The 19,281-nt window shown below is 37.5% G+C and overlaps 1 protein-coding gene across 1 annotated transcript; it reads right to left on the reverse strand.

Annotated features, from left to right (window-relative positions):
- Positions 1-50: 50 nt before the first annotated feature.
- Positions 51-18,811, reverse strand: LOC121328019 (28S ribosomal protein S9, mitochondrial-like). The gene is made up of 11 exons (XM_041272452.1): positions 18,672-18,811; positions 16,455-16,637; positions 10,757-10,819; positions 10,639-10,669; positions 9,013-9,092; positions 4,870-4,955; positions 4,596-4,671; positions 3,891-4,059; positions 2,760-2,868; positions 2,172-2,341; positions 51-1,176 (listed from the first exon to the last, which is right to left on the reverse strand). Exons 1-11 carry the CDS (start codon positions 18,786-18,788, stop codon positions 1,085-1,087), a joined length of 1,176 nt encoding a protein of 391 aa, XP_041128386.1. The 5' UTR covers positions 18,789-18,811; the 3' UTR covers positions 51-1,084.
- Positions 18,812-19,281: the final 470 nt, after the last annotated feature.

A 19,281-nucleotide genomic window follows, 5' to 3' on the forward strand; every position in this document is an offset into this window, starting at 1 on the left:
ATGTCTTTGTAAGAAAAATATCATCAGCTTTTAAAATAAAATACAATAACTTGAATTATGTTTTATAATGGTTGTAACAACGACACATGAGGAAAACCATTATATTTGCAGATAATATACTGAGGGATAATCACAAAGCACTCTCATGCTACATTTACACTCATTTCTTACTTTAAAAAAAAAATACAAAACCTTGATTCAGAAGGCTAAAATATGGAAGAAATGTAGTTAATTTTAGCTGACATCTATGTAGTTTATTTTTAAATCCATGTAAGATTTTGCTGGTCAGAATTTCTTTGCTACAGTGCCACCTAGTGGTAAATTTAGATTATAGCTTGCGTGTCAGTTAATTCTCCGCATACAGCACAATCTTTAGACAACAATATTAGCGTGAAATATCACTGAGTTTGATGGTTAGAAATTATATAACCACTATATTAGTGAAATATCATTGGGTTTGATGGTTATAACCGATATAACCACTATATTTAAATAACCGATTTAGCAAACGTGACACTTAAATACATAACAATTTCAGTTATCTTCCTTACAAAACCCTAGAATTTCTCTTCAATCATCCTTTTCAATCCTTTCATGCTACACCACTTGCTCTAATTTTACATTTTCGTCTTGTTTTCCCCTCCAACGTCTAACTTTACTACGGTGCTGTATTTTGACTAATTTTCCTCTTTATAGCAGAATGATTTTTGTTATCAAGGCTTCTTGTCGTGGGTTTTTATCCCTTCACCTCCCCAGGAAAGACCTAATAGGCATTCCAATGTATAAAACACTACAAAACAGCTGAACTGAAATCAGGAGTTTTTTTTTGAGAAAGTCAAAAAAAAACATTTCATGGCTTAAAAATCCTTTAATCTTCCATGAAATCTAGAACTGCTATGGCAGTATGCAAATAAGTGTTAAGCTAAATCATATTTTATTACATTTTAACTAATACAATTTTTATTATCATCATCATCATCATCAATACACTAAGGAAAGTACAGACTTGCTCACAGGAAAGCGCGTTATGGATGTAAATCGTATGTGCTTTGACGCCTGCTGCTCCTCTTAAGGAGACGCCACTTCATCGTTTATTCCAAGTGAACCTCCTCCGGGCTCCTTCCTGTCCAGGCTTCTGCCGCTCCTTCACACGGGGGTCGGGGGTCAGCAAACCAGCTGGCAGGGGTCACAGAGAGAAAACAGTTCACAATCTTCAAAACTCAAATACCATAGTTTTGTTTTACCTCATTCATTTATGAACAAACATTGAAGTGGGAGGCATTGTTTATCTCTAATATGTACTGTTGTTTTTGCTTTACAGAAAGTCTTCCAGCTTGACTATAATTATATGCCGATTGGAAGTGGTTGAATAGAACGATGCAGCACAATGTTACACCTGTTTTTTATTTTAGGAACAAACAGAACTTCCAGTCTGTTATTTTACTAACTATTGCGTTACTGTTACTGTGCAGTATTCCCTGTTACTGTCTATGGTGCTATATGGTAATAAACTGAGGGTCAAACTGGAGAATCTTTCAGACCTTGCAATCAATGCATGACTTTTACTGTAATTATTAGAAGACAAGGGTAAGAAGAAAAGCTGTTGGGTTCGATCCAAATTTCTAGACAGTGGATTCTGTGTAATATTAAAAGAGTAAAACTATTAAAAAAAAAAAAAAAAACATACATGTTAGATTAAATCTATCTAGTTTATATTCAAGCCCACGTAAGGTTTTGCTGGTCAGATTTACTTTGTAACAGTGCCATCTAGTGGCACTTTTACATTACACCTGGTATGCCAGTTGGTTCTCTGCATACAGCCTAGTCATTAGTGGACATTCTACAAACTCAACCAGTGGATTCTGTGTTATATTAAAGAGGAAGTAGCTTCAAATAACAACAAACACCTTTTTTTTTTTTAATGCTTTGACTGAGTCCAGGAGCTGGTCTTCAGTTCTAGCTGACTGCCACGTACCAGTCAAAGTGTCTTTATATAAATAAGCACCAGTACCATCAACAGCAGAACAGTGTCTGGCCGGGAAGACTGTGGTAAACATATTAGGAAAGTGGGAGATCACTTGGCTGGCTCATACTTCTATAAAGACATTTTGGCTCGTCTAGCATACCGTAGGTAGCAACTAGATCGAAGGAGCAGCTCGGGTCATCCTTACCCTGCCTCATGGACTCCATTTCATTCTCTGTGATGAAGCTGAGCAGAGCTCTAGCAGTGGCCAATCGGATCGCACCGGCCTGTGCTGACCTGCCGCCTCCAGTTACTTTACATTCCATGTCATGCTTCCCCAGTCTGTCCAGAAACTGGAACGGGAACATTAACTGCTCTCTAAGAAACACACATTAGAAAATTCACCCACCAAAAACAACATAATAATGAAGTGATTCTTAAAATGGACAAGTGCACAATGAAACACTGAGTTAAGAATAAAACCCGACAAGAAACATAGCATAAAACTGAATCACTACTATCAGAAAGCAATCATTTACATACGAAGCATCTAATGGTGATTGGGATGGTCCACCAGGAAGTACGAGAAATGAACACAAAAAAAAAACTGAAATTCAAAAGCACGCTATCAAATTATTAAAAAATGGACTGTGATTGCAGTATTTAAGTGAAAATGTTGAAATGGAATTACTTAAATGTAATAACCCTATTGATATCCTACATGGCAGTTGTGCAATGTCTAGGTCACATTTCTTGCTCTTCAGATAAATTTACAATTAATTCGGGACACACTCACCGATCTTGCAGTACAGGAAAGTAGTGCAAATAGTCCACACCATTTACAGTTATTTTTCCAGCTCCGTTGTCTAGGACTCTTGCTGTTGCGGTGGCAGTCTTTCTTCTACCTATGAAACAAGCACAATATTGTAGGTATACAAGATGAACTCACAGAGGCCATCAGAGACCGAACAATATCCTGGTAATAAACACAGTATAACTCACGTAGGAGGCTGTGTAGTCCAGTGGTTAAAGAAATGTGCTTGTAACCAGGAGGTCCTGGGTTCAAATCCCAGCTCAGCCGAGCAAGTCACTTAACCTCCTTGTGTTCCCTCTTTGGGGTGACACGTTTTTGTAAGTGATTCTGCAGCTGATGCATAGTTCACACACCCTAGTCTCATACCTTGTAAAGGGCTTTGTGATTGTGGTCCACTATGAAAGGCGCTATATAAAGATTGTTAGATACTAAACTTTTGAAAAGCCGAATCCATACTAAAAGCGAGTGTCCTTCTTAGTGCCCCGTGTCCAAGGTTTCTGTGATTTGGGCCACTGGCTAATCCAATATATTCGTGCTGAATATTCAAAACAAACATTTCTTTACATGTAGGCAAAAAAACATGTCTGTATCCACCAGAAATTACACAATTGACAGAAAGTAGAACGTGTTTTGCCTTGCACCGATTTACCACCTTGCCAGAATTTGTGTGTGTCATTCTCAATTATTACAGGAAAAATAGTTCAGTCTGTGTAGGATTTAAAAAAAAAAAAAAAAAAAAAAAAAACATAAGTCAACCGAGTTACTCTTGGTCCCCTGTTCACTTCTGGCTATCAAAAAACGTCAGCATTTTAAAGTCCAGATTAGGGTGCGCACGCAATACAGCTTGCTGCCAAACTGTAATCTCTTTGCCTTCAGATTTGTGAAGTGAGTCAATCGGGGTCATTTCTACCATATTATACAGATCACCTCAAGTTTTCCAGCACTGGCTGAACTTACAAAGGTATTGTATAGACGCCAGTGTTTTGTTTTTCTTTTTTAATGCTTCCTGTGCCACTTGTATCTTCAATACTTTATATTTCTGCTGAACTATATGAACCCACCCTGACCACAAACACAATTCCGCTTTTGCAAATATAAGGATTTAATGAGAACCTTCTCCAGTGCTGAAGGCCACTTCACTTTCATCATATTGCAGTGGCTCGATCTTCTGTTTCTTTGACTGTACTTCCAGGGTCCGACGGAACCTCTGAATGTACTCCTCTTCCCTACTGCAGTACGGAAGAGCCAGGATTCGCTCTAGCAGCTGGATGAAGCGCAGACACTAGGCAGAAAGAGCTGCGTATTAGAGCCTTACACATCAAGTATTCCGAAATGCAGTACTGCAGGTAGCTGGAGAACAACATGACTCGTATTTTAAATGTTAAGTTTAATTAATATTACAGCAGTACAATGAAAAACAAACCACAAGCAAATTGGGTACATTAGCACCCACTGCTGCATCAAGCAAACATTGCACCTCCTCAACTCATTCACTCTCTCTCTACCTGCCTGTGCTTGGTACATGACAACAGAAGCTTTGCACACAGATCGTCTCTGAACCTGTGAGTTACATCATTCCACTTAACTATGTCCAATACCATAACCAATTACATCTGTTAGCGCTGTTTTAAGTCTAATGACAAAAACTATACTATTGTAAACAGAAAACAACCTATACTACAATTTGCTGATCATTTCATATAAATCAGTTATTGTTCCAACCACACAGTGCTTGTGTTATAAAGCTGGAATTAAGTAAAGACGACAACTTATATATACACACACAATACAGTACTATATTCACAGAGGAACACTTACATCATGATCTGAAATTGGCTGCACCAATATCTCTTCTAGCTCTTCCTTAATCATCCATCTGCTGCCAATCAGGTTCCTGTGGTTTTTTATTCAAACACAAAACATCCATTTAAAACGATATTACTGTGCTTATATGTACAATATGAGATACATATATATATATTATATCTATATATATATATATATATATATATATATATATATATATATATATATATATATATAAATATATCTCATATTGATAGACACACACACACACACACACACAACCTACACTTGTTTAGTATCTTGTGAAAAAAGTCCCTCTGCTCGCATACGGTCTTGATATTTCTGAATGTCCAGGAACTTTCCAAACGTGTCCTGTAAGATAAGAAGCATTAAACATATGTAAGCAATAAGGCACTTCAGGGTGTGGGATATACTCCAATATCCACACGCTCCGGGTGTGTTATACTTCACGAGGCAAAGAAGAGTGGCTTTAACAGCCCGGGGCGTGTGGATATTAGAGTATATCCCACACTCTGAATTGCCTTACAGCGCTTATAAAATGGGTCAACTAACAAAAAAAAACAAAAAAAAAACACGTTTTAAATTAACAAAAAATTAGTTTTTATTAAATATCCTTCGTCCTCTGACCTAAAAAAGTCCCTTAAAATTTAAAAAAACAAAACAAAAACAAAAAATGTTTTAATTAAAAAATGATGATGAATTTAGATGTTAAATTGAACCCTGCCATTGAAATTGCATCTTTGAAGAACACAGGCCCCTTTTTTTAGATGCTCATTCTGAACACTAGATGGCACTGCAGCAAGCGATTTCAAGCAACACCACACAGACCTGCTTTGCCATGTCTGTCCATATTTAGTTACACATCAAAACAAACCTTTCTCACACGACCTGGGGCTGTCAAGTGACAGTGTTGGGGAAGATTTGTTATTTATTTATTTTTAGTTGTCCTTTGTGATCTGGGAGTCTTGACAGGAGGTATCCATGCCAGGTTTGCGGTACAGATTCCAGCGGCAACAAAGATGTTGTTTACATTTTTAAATACTCGGACAGTGGCATAAAAAGGGCACCCGATGCCCAGGCAGTGGACTTGTTTATTTTCTTGTCTCCTTTTCTTTTGTCCAGAAGCTGTGCTTCGGTAAGTTTGATGCCTAACAGTATTACTTTTCTTTCACCACTTGCATATGTGACCTGTTTTGACCAATCAGGATAGAGTATTTAAAAGACCCATTTTATAAATTAACTGAAAACACTGGTATTGTTCATTCTATTCTGCCAAGTATAATTCTGAAGGGTTTTATATTATAAAAATAGATTAAATATTATATACATTTCTGCACTGTGGCATGAAAACAATACAACAGAAACAGCTGTATGCTGATTCTCCTTCTTTAGGCTAGAAAGACTGAATATGACCTTTGTCACCTTACATAATAATAATAATAATAATAATAATAATAATAATATGCTGACTTATAAAACAGCTGTGCTATGTATAACACAATATTGGCATGCAACCTACACCAGCTTAGCATAATCAAATAAAACATACATGTAAGAAAGTAAGCAGGTAAATAAATAAATATACAAGACAATTGTTTTAGAGTGGAACTAGATTACACCTGTTTGTAAATACCTTTAATTGTCTGAGAAATTGAATTTTGTGAGCCAACTGTTTATTTTATTTTTTTTATTAAAGTCTGTCATGCAGAGCAGACTGCAGAGGGCTGACATGCTTGTCTAAATTGGCATCAAGCCTGTGAGCTTACAGTGCCCATCAAACTGTGCAGTTCATGTATAACACTTAGTCAACCTTACAAATGAATGCTTGTCACGTTGTAAACCATGAACCCCAGAGTGAGAATGGATTTCCCTGTCAATTATCCTACAGATGGTTGCCTTAATTCTTTCTTGATAGTGCATTTAATCCTAAACAGCTGCTGGAAAGCAAACATCAAGCAAAAAAAAATACTTTTCATAACAAAAAACCAAAATAAGCAGTTTATTTAATATTATATTACAAAAAAAATAAAAAAATAATCATAAATAAAAAAGCTCCAGACATAGCAGTCTTTTTCAATATGTGACAGCGGCTCTTCTTACTAAAATACTTTCAATGTTGGATATGCTTTGTTCTTGCAAACATTGCTATTGAACATTATTCAAGACTTCGAGTTTCAAGTCAACACATAATGCATCCCCTGAATAGACACACCATGTGGTTGCATTGTAACTCACGGCTAAAACATGTGGAAGCTATTTTGAAATATGTAAAAGTAATAAAAGGTAAAATAAATATATAAAGACAATTTTGGTTTTGCTTGTTTCGGAGTGTTCTTGTATGCGCAGTCTCCTGCTATTCAAAGCATTCTTCTTTTCTTTAAAAAATATGTTGGTTCTTATGAGTAGTTTTCACAGAAGGCAAAGGATAATAGCACTGGCTGCAATCCCCCTGAAATCTCTGCAGACACCCAGACCCTCATTCAGACCTGAAACACTCACCAGTCCTTCAGTCCTGGGCCTCCCTCAAGCAGGGACTGACCATTGTGCCGATGTTATATTACCACCAAACTCACTTCACCTTTATCCTGACATTTCTATATAAATGCTACATTTTTACTGATGCGAACTGTACATACATTGATGCTCATAAGTGTCAGCCACTTCTTGACAAAAATCAAACAGGCTTTTATTTTCCACACAGAAACTATCATGCACTGTAAGTGATAGCATAGAACCACCCGCTCCCTCTGTAGGGTAGGCTCTATCTGCTCTTCCTTTCATACAGATGCTTGACAGGATTTCAATTTGGCATCTGTCCTAACTACTCCAGAGATTAAATCAGCATCTTGAGGCACTGTACATACCCAGCCTTCCTTCCTGGATGATATCATTTCCTTGCATATTATTGAGTTTATGGTCCACTGAATGCCCACTTTTGAAAGCACTGCCCGATGCAGCTATTTAGATGGTTAGGTGATGTAGTAGATTCATTCACTAGCTTGTCAAGCCTTTCATATAAGGCTCAGCCTCCATTTCTGTTGTTAACCAACCGCCTCTTTCCCCTAACGACGTGCTTTGTAGCCAGTGACAGGCTTTGATACCGAAGACATTGCAGAGGTGAAATAATCAAGGCTGAAAACTTGACAGCTTGTTTTCAAAAAAGTGCACATTTGAAACCTACACAGAAAACGGCAATGCAGGACATGTGAAGAATTTGTTCACTAGCTAGAATCGCTTTTAAGCTCTTGGTTACCCGAACTAAAAAAGTCCTAGCTTACAGACAGGCTGCTGTGCACTCAGCAGCAGTGCAGCAAATGGGTCCAGCCACAGCGGTCTGCCAAATATCCTGTCTAAACTGCACTTTATTACCACTTTCTCCCATGAAACTTGAATACAACAGCAGTGGGGCAAAAAGGAAGCTAATGTACCATGTACTCTAAAGGTGATGTCATGCAAAACCCTTGATTAAGTGGGGGAGTTAAAAGGAACAAATTTACCCTGGATGGCTCAGCTGGGAATCCTTTCTGTGTCGACAGCACTACATCTTTGGTGCCATCATCCTTTCTGACAGCTGAAATGCAATGTTGCATATGCCCCCCCCACCCCCCCCCCCCCACCCCCCCCCCCTTCCAAAGAAAATTCGCATCTGCACCATGAAGCGTTGTACATTATTTCATAGCACTGCAGGGGGTTTAAGTCTGCCAGGAACCTTTTGCAAATATTACCACAGATCAAACAGGCAGCATTTCAAGGTAGATTTGACATACCTATTTAAATGAACAGTAGGGGTCCTTGGGTTGCTGGAGGCTGAGCAAGAGCAAACCTCAGTGGAAAGTCAGAGCCGCAGCTCCATTACTCAGCAGCGACACTCTGTGCATTTATCATTCATTCATTTCTGCCTGGCCAATAAGCTCATTGCCCAAGGTCGATAGAAAGCAGAGAGGTTTCAGGAAAATAAATGCTCCTGACAAACGTGGGGGGCAGATTTTGTTCCTCTGGGGGTTTTACTTCCTGCCTATCACCCCCTGCAAAACACACACAAATATGGACTCTACAAAGCTTGACTTGCTTTAAAAAGTCAAATCGGCAATCTTGAAATACGATTTTAGAGTACAGGGGACTGCCACCTTACTTAATTCCATGCAACTTTTATTTCTGTATTTCTTCTTGGCACCAGTGTGTGAAATAAGATCTGACAGGGTCCCTCATTGGGGGATTATAAATTCATCTACATTAAGAAATATATGCTAGGGACTGGGCACACACCAAACTTATAATCACAGCACTGAGCTGATGTGAACTCTTTCTCTGAGTCCACTGAAGTGAATGTTGTTATATATGCAGCTTATTCACCAGCAAAGGTGCAAACACATAAATATCACAGAATTCTCACGGCCGATTTACTTACATGCATTAGCGAGTAGTAAGACTGTTTGCCCGTATAGAAAAGGAAATGAAAGGGTCGACCATCTTCTCCCCATTGGACAGCTGGAAAAGCAATACAACAGCAACGTTAGGCTTCCAATAGTGGGGTATTTTCAAAACTTTGCCAATTATTTTCCAATAACATTTTCTCAAGTCCTTGTTTTTATATAAGATTCTAATAAACAAGATGCCTCAGTTCTGTCAAATAGTATCCCGGACACTGTAGCACTGGTGTGTTTTGCTTGGTCTTTCTCATATGTTGTGGAATATCATCATCAACTCTGATGCACTATGGACACTTGTAAAATATTGTTTTTCTGAAAGCTGACAGTGTCTGCTGGCTAGGCATGTACTGTAACAGGTAAAACACCTGTTCATTTTACAAAACTAAAACCAAACAACTACAGTAAGTTATATATTTCAAGTTCTGTTAAGCACTCTCAAGGGGTTTTGTTTTTAATTTTGAAACATTAACATGCTATTCTCTCCCTTCAAAGTTAACGACTGGGTAAACACTCTGCAAATACAGCCCTCTGTATCATCCCTTATGCAGCCCGTTACAGCAATTGTTGGTTTTCTTTACCTTCAAATGTACCTACTGTATCAACACAGATGTGTTCATTTCAATTTCTGGCATATCTCAAATTCACCTCTTCTCCTGCTTATCTGTTTACTGCATCTGTATTGCAATTAACTTTATGTACATGTGCAGCTTAGCAGTCTTTAAAAATAATTATTAACACAGGCTTTAACAACTTATTGTAAAAGACTGCTAGTATAGTTTCTGTTTTGTGTTTCAGGTGCATTTATGGAAAACTATTTACAAACATATTACACTTTATTAGGGGAAAAATGTTATAGTAGTTTGTACTGCATACTATTTCAGGCAAAGGCTTTGGGCAAGCTGCAAAATGATATAGTACATCAGTCTTTCTCTCATAATTGTTCTGAGGATTACTGTGGCATAGTTGCAGACAAAACAGATCGATAGGTGCACTGTATACTGTAGGCATCCATAATACACAGTCAGTTTTTAAATCAACACCAAGCTTGTAAATACTAAACATTTAGTGAACATTAGCCACTAATATGACAAAGAGAAAAATACACAATTTCTGGTAGCTGAAAGGACTGCGTTTTAAAATAAGTAGGCTTCTATTTAGATGTACTGTTGGTTTTGTTGATACAAAACTATATTTTCAACAGAAGTATTTAAATTCAGAACGAGATGATTCTGAAAATGTCACTTGCCAAAAGAGGCGACTCACAGTGGACTGTAATACCGTCCATACTTTTAAATCCAGTACGTATTGTAGCAGTATGTAAAATTCCCCGTTAATGACCCAACATCAAAATTAAATGTTACCCATACACAGAACTGCATAAAAAATAAAGGCAATGCAATTTAGCAAAAGATAAAACAACACCAGATTCCAGAATTAAAACAGTATCCAAAGTCAGTATTCAAAATTGCAGAACATGGTGCTTGATAAGGCCCTAAAGTCACAGTTCACTTGCAAACGAGTCAAAAAAGCCTTAGTTATTGAATTATCGGCATTATTGTTCATTTTAAAAAGTAGTTAAATCACATTGTATTATTGAATCTTACCTCTCTGCTTAGGAAAAATCTCATCTGGGTGCTGTAACAGAATACAACAATGTTAGGGATCAAGCAGGCATCTTTCAGCACAACATGACAAGTATATTACATTTTACTACTCACGTACCTTCATGACAGGCCTGGCTCTCTTCTCAAACAATCCAGAAGGGAAAAGGTAGGCAATCGCCCTCTGTGAAAAAGAAAACAGAAATTGTAAACTGAAATGTTAATTTGTTTCACCTGTGATAAGAATAATTTTTTGCTTAAAAAAAAAATAAATAAAAAGTACAGCTGCTATAACACTGTCAGCCAGGATAACATTGATTTGACGTGACAAACCTGGAAGGTCTATAAACTGTTCTGAAAGAATACATGACCATTCCTCAGTGATTACTGTGGACTGTTGCTTCAAAAGTGTTTTTTTTGGAGCGTTTTTTTCTACATTTCCCTATTCAAAAGACATACACAATACTAAACATTACTGTGCATTTTCAGTCCTGCACTGATGACAGAAGTCATGTGATCGCAGAGACATTTAAGACCAGCGAGTCATAGGAGAAGCATACTGAGGACAGCCTAATTCTGGGGACTCCAACTCCTACAAGCAAACTTAAATAATAAAAAATCACAGATAAGAAATCAACCAACCACCATCACGGAATTATCACATGTAAAGATGTCATCCTGTTTACTGAACATATAACACAATACTATGTTTACCAATCAACACTACTACTTTTAATGTTACACCTTTCTTTTTATGGATTATAATCAGGGGGGACATGACTGAAGTCTTTAAAATCTTGGGAGTTGACATAGTTAACCCAAACTAACCCTTTAAGCACAGTAGAGAAACCAGGACCAGGAGAACAGAGAGAGAGAGAGAGAGGAGACACTTTTTCACAGTGTTGAGGGTATGGAATCAGCTGCCTAGTCATGTTGTTGAGGCAAAATCACTTGGATAATTTAAGACCCATCTTCTGTTGGGTTTTAAAGGTTCTGAGATCAATCAGCTACTAAGAACCGGGTGACCTTATGATGGGTCAAATGGCTGCTTCTCTATGTTTGTAAGAGTTTTTATGATCACATAATACATTGTGTGTAGGGTGTTTTGTTTTTTTTTCTCTAAAACTGCACAAGATGACATCTCTTATAGAAGACAGGTTTAAAATCTGAAATAAATGGAGATTGACACTTCAAACTGCGTTAAGCTCTATGTATCTGGGTGCATGGTAACCGCCAGATTAGCTGTGAGGTACACATAAAGGTGACAAGATGACAGCTCAAAATGTTACAAGAGTACATTATATTTACTCTGAAGGATAATATTAAAATACCACAAGAAGATAAATGAAGACAAAAAGTAATTCAATATCTTAGACCCTGTCATATATAAGTGTCACGACAAAGCAATCACTGACTTGCATATAAGCATAAGGAATTCTTAATTTCCAATGGGACACCTCAAGTAACAAAGTGTTCCTAGCATCTTAGCAGTGTGGTACACCCCTTTTGCTCCTAGGAACAGAGAGCCCCAGTGAATCTCAGGATACACTAATGATATCAGTCACTGAAACAGAAGCAATGTTCCTGTGTTTACTCTTGCTTCCTGTTGCTTATCAGGTGATTGCCTAGTGTTATTTCCAATTTTCTCCACACATGCTTGAAATAGAATACAATGAGATGGACTACTGTGAAACCTCTCTATTAAGGCCAGTTAATGCACCAACAAAATGTGGCTTTAATAGGGGGACTAATGAAGGTACAGACAACTTCTTGTAATTTCTTAAATACAAACTGTTGTAATTTACTGTTCTAGTTTCTAACAGGGAAATTAAGTTTCATCATGTTACATCCACTTTCTAACTGCTATAGTGCAATAATTTGATAAGAGATTTTGTGATTTTTAGCAGATGGAACCTTGTGTTATGTTTACTTTAAATCCCTTTATTGATGTTAATGCGAGTGACATGGCTGAACACAGGTGGAATCCCTGTTTCATTTAAAATGCGCTGATTTGGAAATGGAGATTAATAAATCTTCAAAATAATATTTAACTGAAACAATGATTTAACTGGTTCTACTGATCTGAGTGAATTTGCCCTTTTGGACTTTTAACTTCATCAAATCGAAATTCCGATCCTGTCAATGGATGACCGCATGAGAGCTGAGCTTTCAAATGTCGTCGTTATGTTAGAAACCATGCAATATCCAACACTGAAAGTGTTTTTTGAGGAGTGGCCTGCCTATAGCCTTGTTATGTATAAGTAGCTTTGTTGAAAAAAGGTTGGAGACTTGATACAGAAGGTAAGCTGGGCAGCTCATTTCCACTTTAAAAGAAAATGCAGTTATGTTCTTGGTATTTTGTTACAGAAAGCGTCCAGTGCTGTAGTCGCATTAGCCCTCACCCTTTGCACTGTCTAACTTTAACACAAAACTAAATTAAGTAAGGGGCTGAACTCAAGCTCAAAGCACTAAACAATCTACTTTGTATTGAACTTGAGGCAGGCTGTTTACTGTTCCTTTTAGACTGTCGCAGAATGAGAAGTGACGATGGTTTCAACAGGGGAAAAGCAAAGGGTCGTGTTTGTTGTCTTTATTAATTAGCTTTCCCAGCTGGGCAGTGGAATGCAGCTGTTTACTTGATCAATGGTTTACACAAATGTCATCTCGACTGACTCGCTTATAAATTACCGACAAGTGCAGCTAATGTACAGGTGCTAATTTATTTAAACTCGTCTCCACATCTCTCTAAAATGCATCTGGCACCTAATGTTACCCGTCAATTTTGCTTAGGCATGCCTGTCCTAATGACTCTATTCATTAGAAATGAGTGCAAATCATGAAATCCGGTGAATAATGATACATCAAACGGAATAAGCAAAGCAAATCAATTAGAGGCGATTTTACTCCCCTTGATTGTTGACACAACGGTTAAATTGAGCTATTTTCCTTGCAAAGATGCTAATAACAATTAAATATCCATTTGATGCCTTGTGCCATTTTCTGTAATGTGTACTGTTTTTTTTTTTTTTTTTTTTTTTTGCTTGGCACTTTGTGAAAAACTTTCTGACACTGAAATACAAAATGACTGCTGCTGCTCAAATGCCAGCGTGCCTCCAGTTCCAGACCAATTCAAATATCTCCTGTGGGGTTTGTTTTTCTTACATATTGTATACGTGGTTTAACAGATTTGTGGGGTGTTTCTCATCACACAGGAGTATTGCTCAGGACAGACAGGTTTGTTAGCTCTCCTTGCCTATACGAAATAACAAATGGTCACCTAATCCTTATACAAAACGACATGCTTATTACTTTTTCTTCAAAAACATATGACAAATAACATCTACATTATTTCAATCATTTTTGAAATATCATGAAAAAGGGGTTGTAAACTTATTGCCGTTATAATTGTAAATCAGTAAGGGGTACATGTATAGATAAATAAGACGACATGAAAGTCAGAGGATGTGCCATTTTAATAAACATCTTGTCCCTATTAAAAGCACACCGCTTTTAAAGAGGGGAAATGTCACATACTAAAATGCCTGCTTTAAATGCACATCTCTTCACCACTAGGTAATGTATATTGTCAAACATCTACACACATCGTTTGTCTTATTTTTTTTCTTTTTGAGTACAGAATTACCTTCTTTCAAGGGATGTCTTCTTTAAAAATCTATTTAGCTGAATTTATAACGCTGTAAAATACTACATTTTATGAAAAAACGTGTGAATGCAAGAGCTGACAAAAAAAAAAACATGGCAGCAGAGTTAAGTTTGTCACCAAATTTATTTACTGTTTACACTAAAGTTTCCTGTTCCTAGTAAACGATATAATGTGTATTTGACTTCTTTAAATGTTATGATTGTAATGGCTTTGCGTCCCTGCTACACACGCAACTCCAGAAACATTGTACCCATTTTCTCAGTCCCCAGGAAGTAGATTACCTTGCAGCATATACCATGACTCATTGATATTGTGACCACTTATATCAATGTGAAATTCTTAGCAACACAAACAATTGAGCAAGACAAGAAACACCAGTTTGACATTCGCATTATAATTTCAAATTCTGATGTTTCAGATTCCGAGAATATAAAAAAAAACATATGTGGAAAATAATACCCAAAGAATTCATCTGGCATCAAGATGACAGGCCAGACTGTTTCCAAAAGAAACAATATTTACAACTAATAACAAGTTACGGCTATTGCAAAGACTTATCTATGCTATCTTGATCGATTACTGTGATTTCATCTCTAGATAAGCTACAGCTTGCTATAAAACTTCAGTCTGAGACATGACATGCTAACGCATCATTTGGTCTCAACTGCTGCCCAACAAAAACATTTCAAGACCCTGACCACTGCCTTCAAGGTTCTCTGTACTGGTACAATCAGCTGCTATGTCCGCTCTGACTAGAACTCCCTTACTGTGGAAATCAGGACACACAGATGCTTGCCAAATGTAACTAATGCCATGAGACATTCCTACAGTATTTGACAATGCTTTTTCACATCACTCCAGACTTGTTCTTAATGCTTCCAGCTGTACTCCAATTTTGCTCTTTAATTCCCAGGGATGTGATCATTTTGTTGTTAAGTATGACATACAGGAGTCCCATTCTTATTTATTATGCTTGGAAGATTCCGATTTTGATCATCTCAGCGATATTCCCCAGTCCAGTTCTGGCAAAGGGACATTTCCTGTTCAATCTTGAAAATGACATTCAGATCTGTGATGGATTTTGACAGTAATCTTTCCTACCAAGTTGCACATCATATGCTTACAGTAAAGCGGTTTCATATTTTGAATAATGCCCTGATGCAGTGGTTGAGAAAACCACTTTGGAGGCAGAAACAGCATGTGCACGTTGCCTCAATGCTATGGGAGCTTGAGTTGTCAAGCAGAAGTAAGAATGCGTGTTTCATAATATGCATCGTTTTGTTCAGCCCCTTAAGCCAGTCACAAAATGGTACAGTATAATCATCTTTTTGCTTGTTCAAGTGACAGGTGTTACTGGATCAAGAGCTTTGCAGCTTTTTATCAAAAGGCTTTAGTTTCTCTTCAGTTGCCTCCTGTACACTTGTCAGTCTAGTGTTCTATACGACGATCTGAACCAAAGGCCAGTTTCATCATACTTGAAAACGTCACTAACATCACAACCGGCACACTGTTCATGCCGTTTACACTGATTCATCAGAATATTTGCTGAAGTTAACAGCACAACATGACTGTCAACTCTCCAACCATCCATTGAAAGTCTTGAAATCAGTAATATTCAGCTGGTTTTCAAATGCAAGTGATTTGCTCCAACAACGGGGGATTTGTTAGCGTGAGCCTGTTTAAACGATACCAATAGCAAAGCGTTCACTTTTTCCACCTGCTTGCTGTTGCTCTGTTTTTGTGTGGCTGTAAATAGGACTCTCGTAATTCCCTTGTGATTTTGAATTTTTGTTCTTTTTGTGTTGGTTTTGGTAAACTTTCAGATTCTTTGATAAGCGCAATTTTGTGAACATTTAGCCATTTTATTAGCTGCTCAACACCTGCACAATTTAGCATGGCACCTGCTGGACATGTATGACTTACTCAACATACTGCTTTTTAATTATTTTCATAACATACTTGTTTATAAACTATGAAAAGAAATCAATGACTCATTGCTGGACTTGTAGATGATGCCCGATGTCAAGACTATACAGGTTCTGGTTTGTAGAGGAGGCGACACTCATTTAAAAAAGAACCCAGAAAACATGCTGAATTATACAAGATGATGTAGAGATTGGATTAGATAGATTTAGTGGAGCACAAAGATACTTACATCAATACCCTCTTGAGTAAATGTTTCTGGGTCTTCACCCATCATGTTAGCCAGGTGTCTCTTTCCAATGTTAAACTCTTCAATCTGCTTCTTGATGAATTCTTGTGTGTACTTCTCTGGACCTGCTGCTGCTATGTTCTTTCGTTGAAGTGTTGAGCTGGTGCATACTAACCTTGCTAACACCTATAAAAAAAATAAAATAGGAAAGAGGTGAGTTTCGGTCTATTTCCAAATCCTGATCTTAAATCAAAAACATAAAAAAACTTTACATCTTAAACTGTTTGTGGTGAACATTAAGCTATATACTGTTTTATCGTTCCAATCAGTAAAAAAAGTACAGTAATCCATCGTGTATCCGGCCGTCACATATCTGCCCTAACCGCCATGATCAGTCTCTTCAGCAATGTTAGTTTATTATTGAAGAAAGAAGATTAGTTCAGAGATTGCAGACCCTATCGTACACTGTGCTTCGTGTGCTACCATCGAGCTGTTCAGTGTGTTGATATGTAAATAAATCCTGTTCGCCAGCAGGAGGCGTATCAACCTCAACCTCCGTGTCGATCTCCTGCCTGTCACTCAGCAGCGAATGCACACGCCCACACAGCAGACGGCTACCCTGTCACAAGCATTACTACCCTGTATCTTTCTAAACAAGGGATTTGGGGGAGCTCCCTAATAAAAGCTGAATCTCAAAACAATAATTGTGTGAATACAGTAATGGTGTTACAGCTGTGTATAATGGTATTTAAAACAGGATTCCTTTATCTGCCCTTATTCTGGTCCCAACGCGGTCAGATATGCAACGGACTACTGTATTTAGATTGCACTGGACTAATGAATGTACCATTGGTAATCCCAATTGCAGTGTACCAAAAGTGGATAGGTTACAGGGATAACAAGTTAAACTAGATCACATTTAGTACTGAGTGCAGCATACTAAACCAGACCTTATGTAGAACCTTATGAATACAAATCACTTTATTTTCAAAGAAAAGAAACAGTAGGTTAGCATTAAAAATAAGGACAGAATATTATGGCCTCTATTCATCAAAGTAATATATGTCACAAAAAAAAATTCTTAAGGGTGGCTTGTCATAAAAACCTTCTTGCACATTTCCGACTGCCCAGTGTCATCACTTCAATCAATACAGTAACTTTGTTATTCCACACTATTGCCTGATTTGCATACACTGACTTTAGGAAAGGCTATATTGAAAGGTACGTTATTTTTTAATGTAAACATCATGAGTCAATTGCAATTTACTTTTGAATTTAGTAGGCATCTGGAGAAGGGTTTTTACTAGCACAAATGCAAAGTGTTATTTTTGTGTGACATGTTGTAAAACAAATGTATACATTGATGACAAGCACACAATATAATACTACGTTATTCTTTGTGTTCGTTTTCTGACGTAAATGCAACAAGTAAACTTACCTGCTCGTTTTTGTCATGTCTGTCAAATATATTGTTTGCAAGGGCCGGTTTGTATTACGTACGTTTTGGAAAGTGTAACGTTAAACAATAACTGACTGGGGAATGGTATTAACATTACGGAATACGAGCACAATGCTGGTGCATAGAAACAATACGACATGAACAAGATTCACCAAGTTAATACCTGTAGTAGGGCAGCTTTTCATTGACTGGTTTACCACACGCACTAATTTCATTACCTGGTATAGTAATTTAAAAAGTAAACTCGATTTCCTTTCTAAATATATTTAAACATTTACTAAATATAACACACTTTTGACCCTATGTGTGGAGTTGAACTACAGGTGTGTTGATGTTGCATTTGCACACTGCCATATATGACATAACACACAACTTGGCAAACGGCATCGGTAAGATTTTTTTACTCCCTTCCAACACTTTCCTCTAAATACTAACTTTAATAGACATTTCATATCATCATCAGCATAATTAACTGTATGTATTACGTGGTTCGCTGGAAGTGAACAAAACGACTCTTGGCACTGAGTAGGTCACACCAACGTGTAACACTACATTTTTACACCGGATCGCTCTATTGTGTGACAACTTACATAGATATATGTATACTACGATTACAAATAGTATTGTACTTACATCGATTAAACACACACACACTTGAAACAGCCTACCAATGAGGTGCAGTCAACGATCTGGAAATGGCAGACCTGACAGTTCATTAAAAACACTACAATTCAACAACCTGAAAGCACAAACTAACTCACCCTAACTGCTGGCTTTTGAAGAATGGCATTTCTTGCTATTGACGGCAGCATCACAGAGGAGCACCCGCAACATCCCCGCACAAAGGACTTAAACACTCTCCCACTGGAGGCTGCCATCTTTGAGCCACACTTCGCTGCAGAGCGCAGGAACGTAGTAGCACGCGCACAGTATAGCTCCTCCTACTGACACCCTGGGATCGTGCAAGAAGCAGCTTGCTGAGATCCTGGGATCAGTAAAGCTGCTAACAGCCGAGCATACAAGGTGGACCGAATGGCCTCCTCTCGTTTGTAAACTTTCTTATGTTGTTATGTTCTTACTCCCAGTCGTATGTTTGACCACATCCGTCTTCCTAAACAAGAAAGCAATTTCCAAATGGTTTCATATCCAGTAGTGTTACATCTCAAAAACTAGATCTTGTATGTACCCATAACTTACTGCAGTAACAAAATGTTTTTACATTAGTAGTAGCCATATATCTATATGTTTAAAGTTTGTGAATTTGGGGTTGTGTTAAAATTAATTAATGCAGTATGGCGACACATTCTGATATTTACCAAGTAAGGAACACTGATACCTACCTTCTGCAACATCTTGTCATGCAATTTAATA

Source organism: Polyodon spathula, chromosome 15 (assembly GCF_017654505.1).
Source record: "Polyodon spathula isolate WHYD16114869_AA chromosome 15, ASM1765450v1, whole genome shotgun sequence".
In the NCBI taxonomy this organism is placed as follows: Eukaryota; Metazoa; Chordata; class Actinopteri; order Acipenseriformes; family Polyodontidae; genus Polyodon; species Polyodon spathula.

Excerpts from the sequence above, each read along its gene's own strand:
- LOC121328019 (XM_041272452.1), bottom strand. The coding sequence starts at position 18,788 with ATGGCAGCCTCCAGTGGGAGAGTGTTTAAGTCCTTTGTGCGGGGATGT. Across the intron at positions 9,093-10,638 it reads GATTTTTCCTAAGCAGAGAG|CTGTCCAATGGGGAGAAGAT; the intron begins GTAAGATTCAAT and ends TTGCTTTTCCAG. Across the intron at positions 1,177-2,171 it reads AATGGAGTCCATGAGGCAGG|CTGGTTTGCTGACCCCCGAC; the intron begins GTAAGGATGACC and ends GACCCCTGCCAG.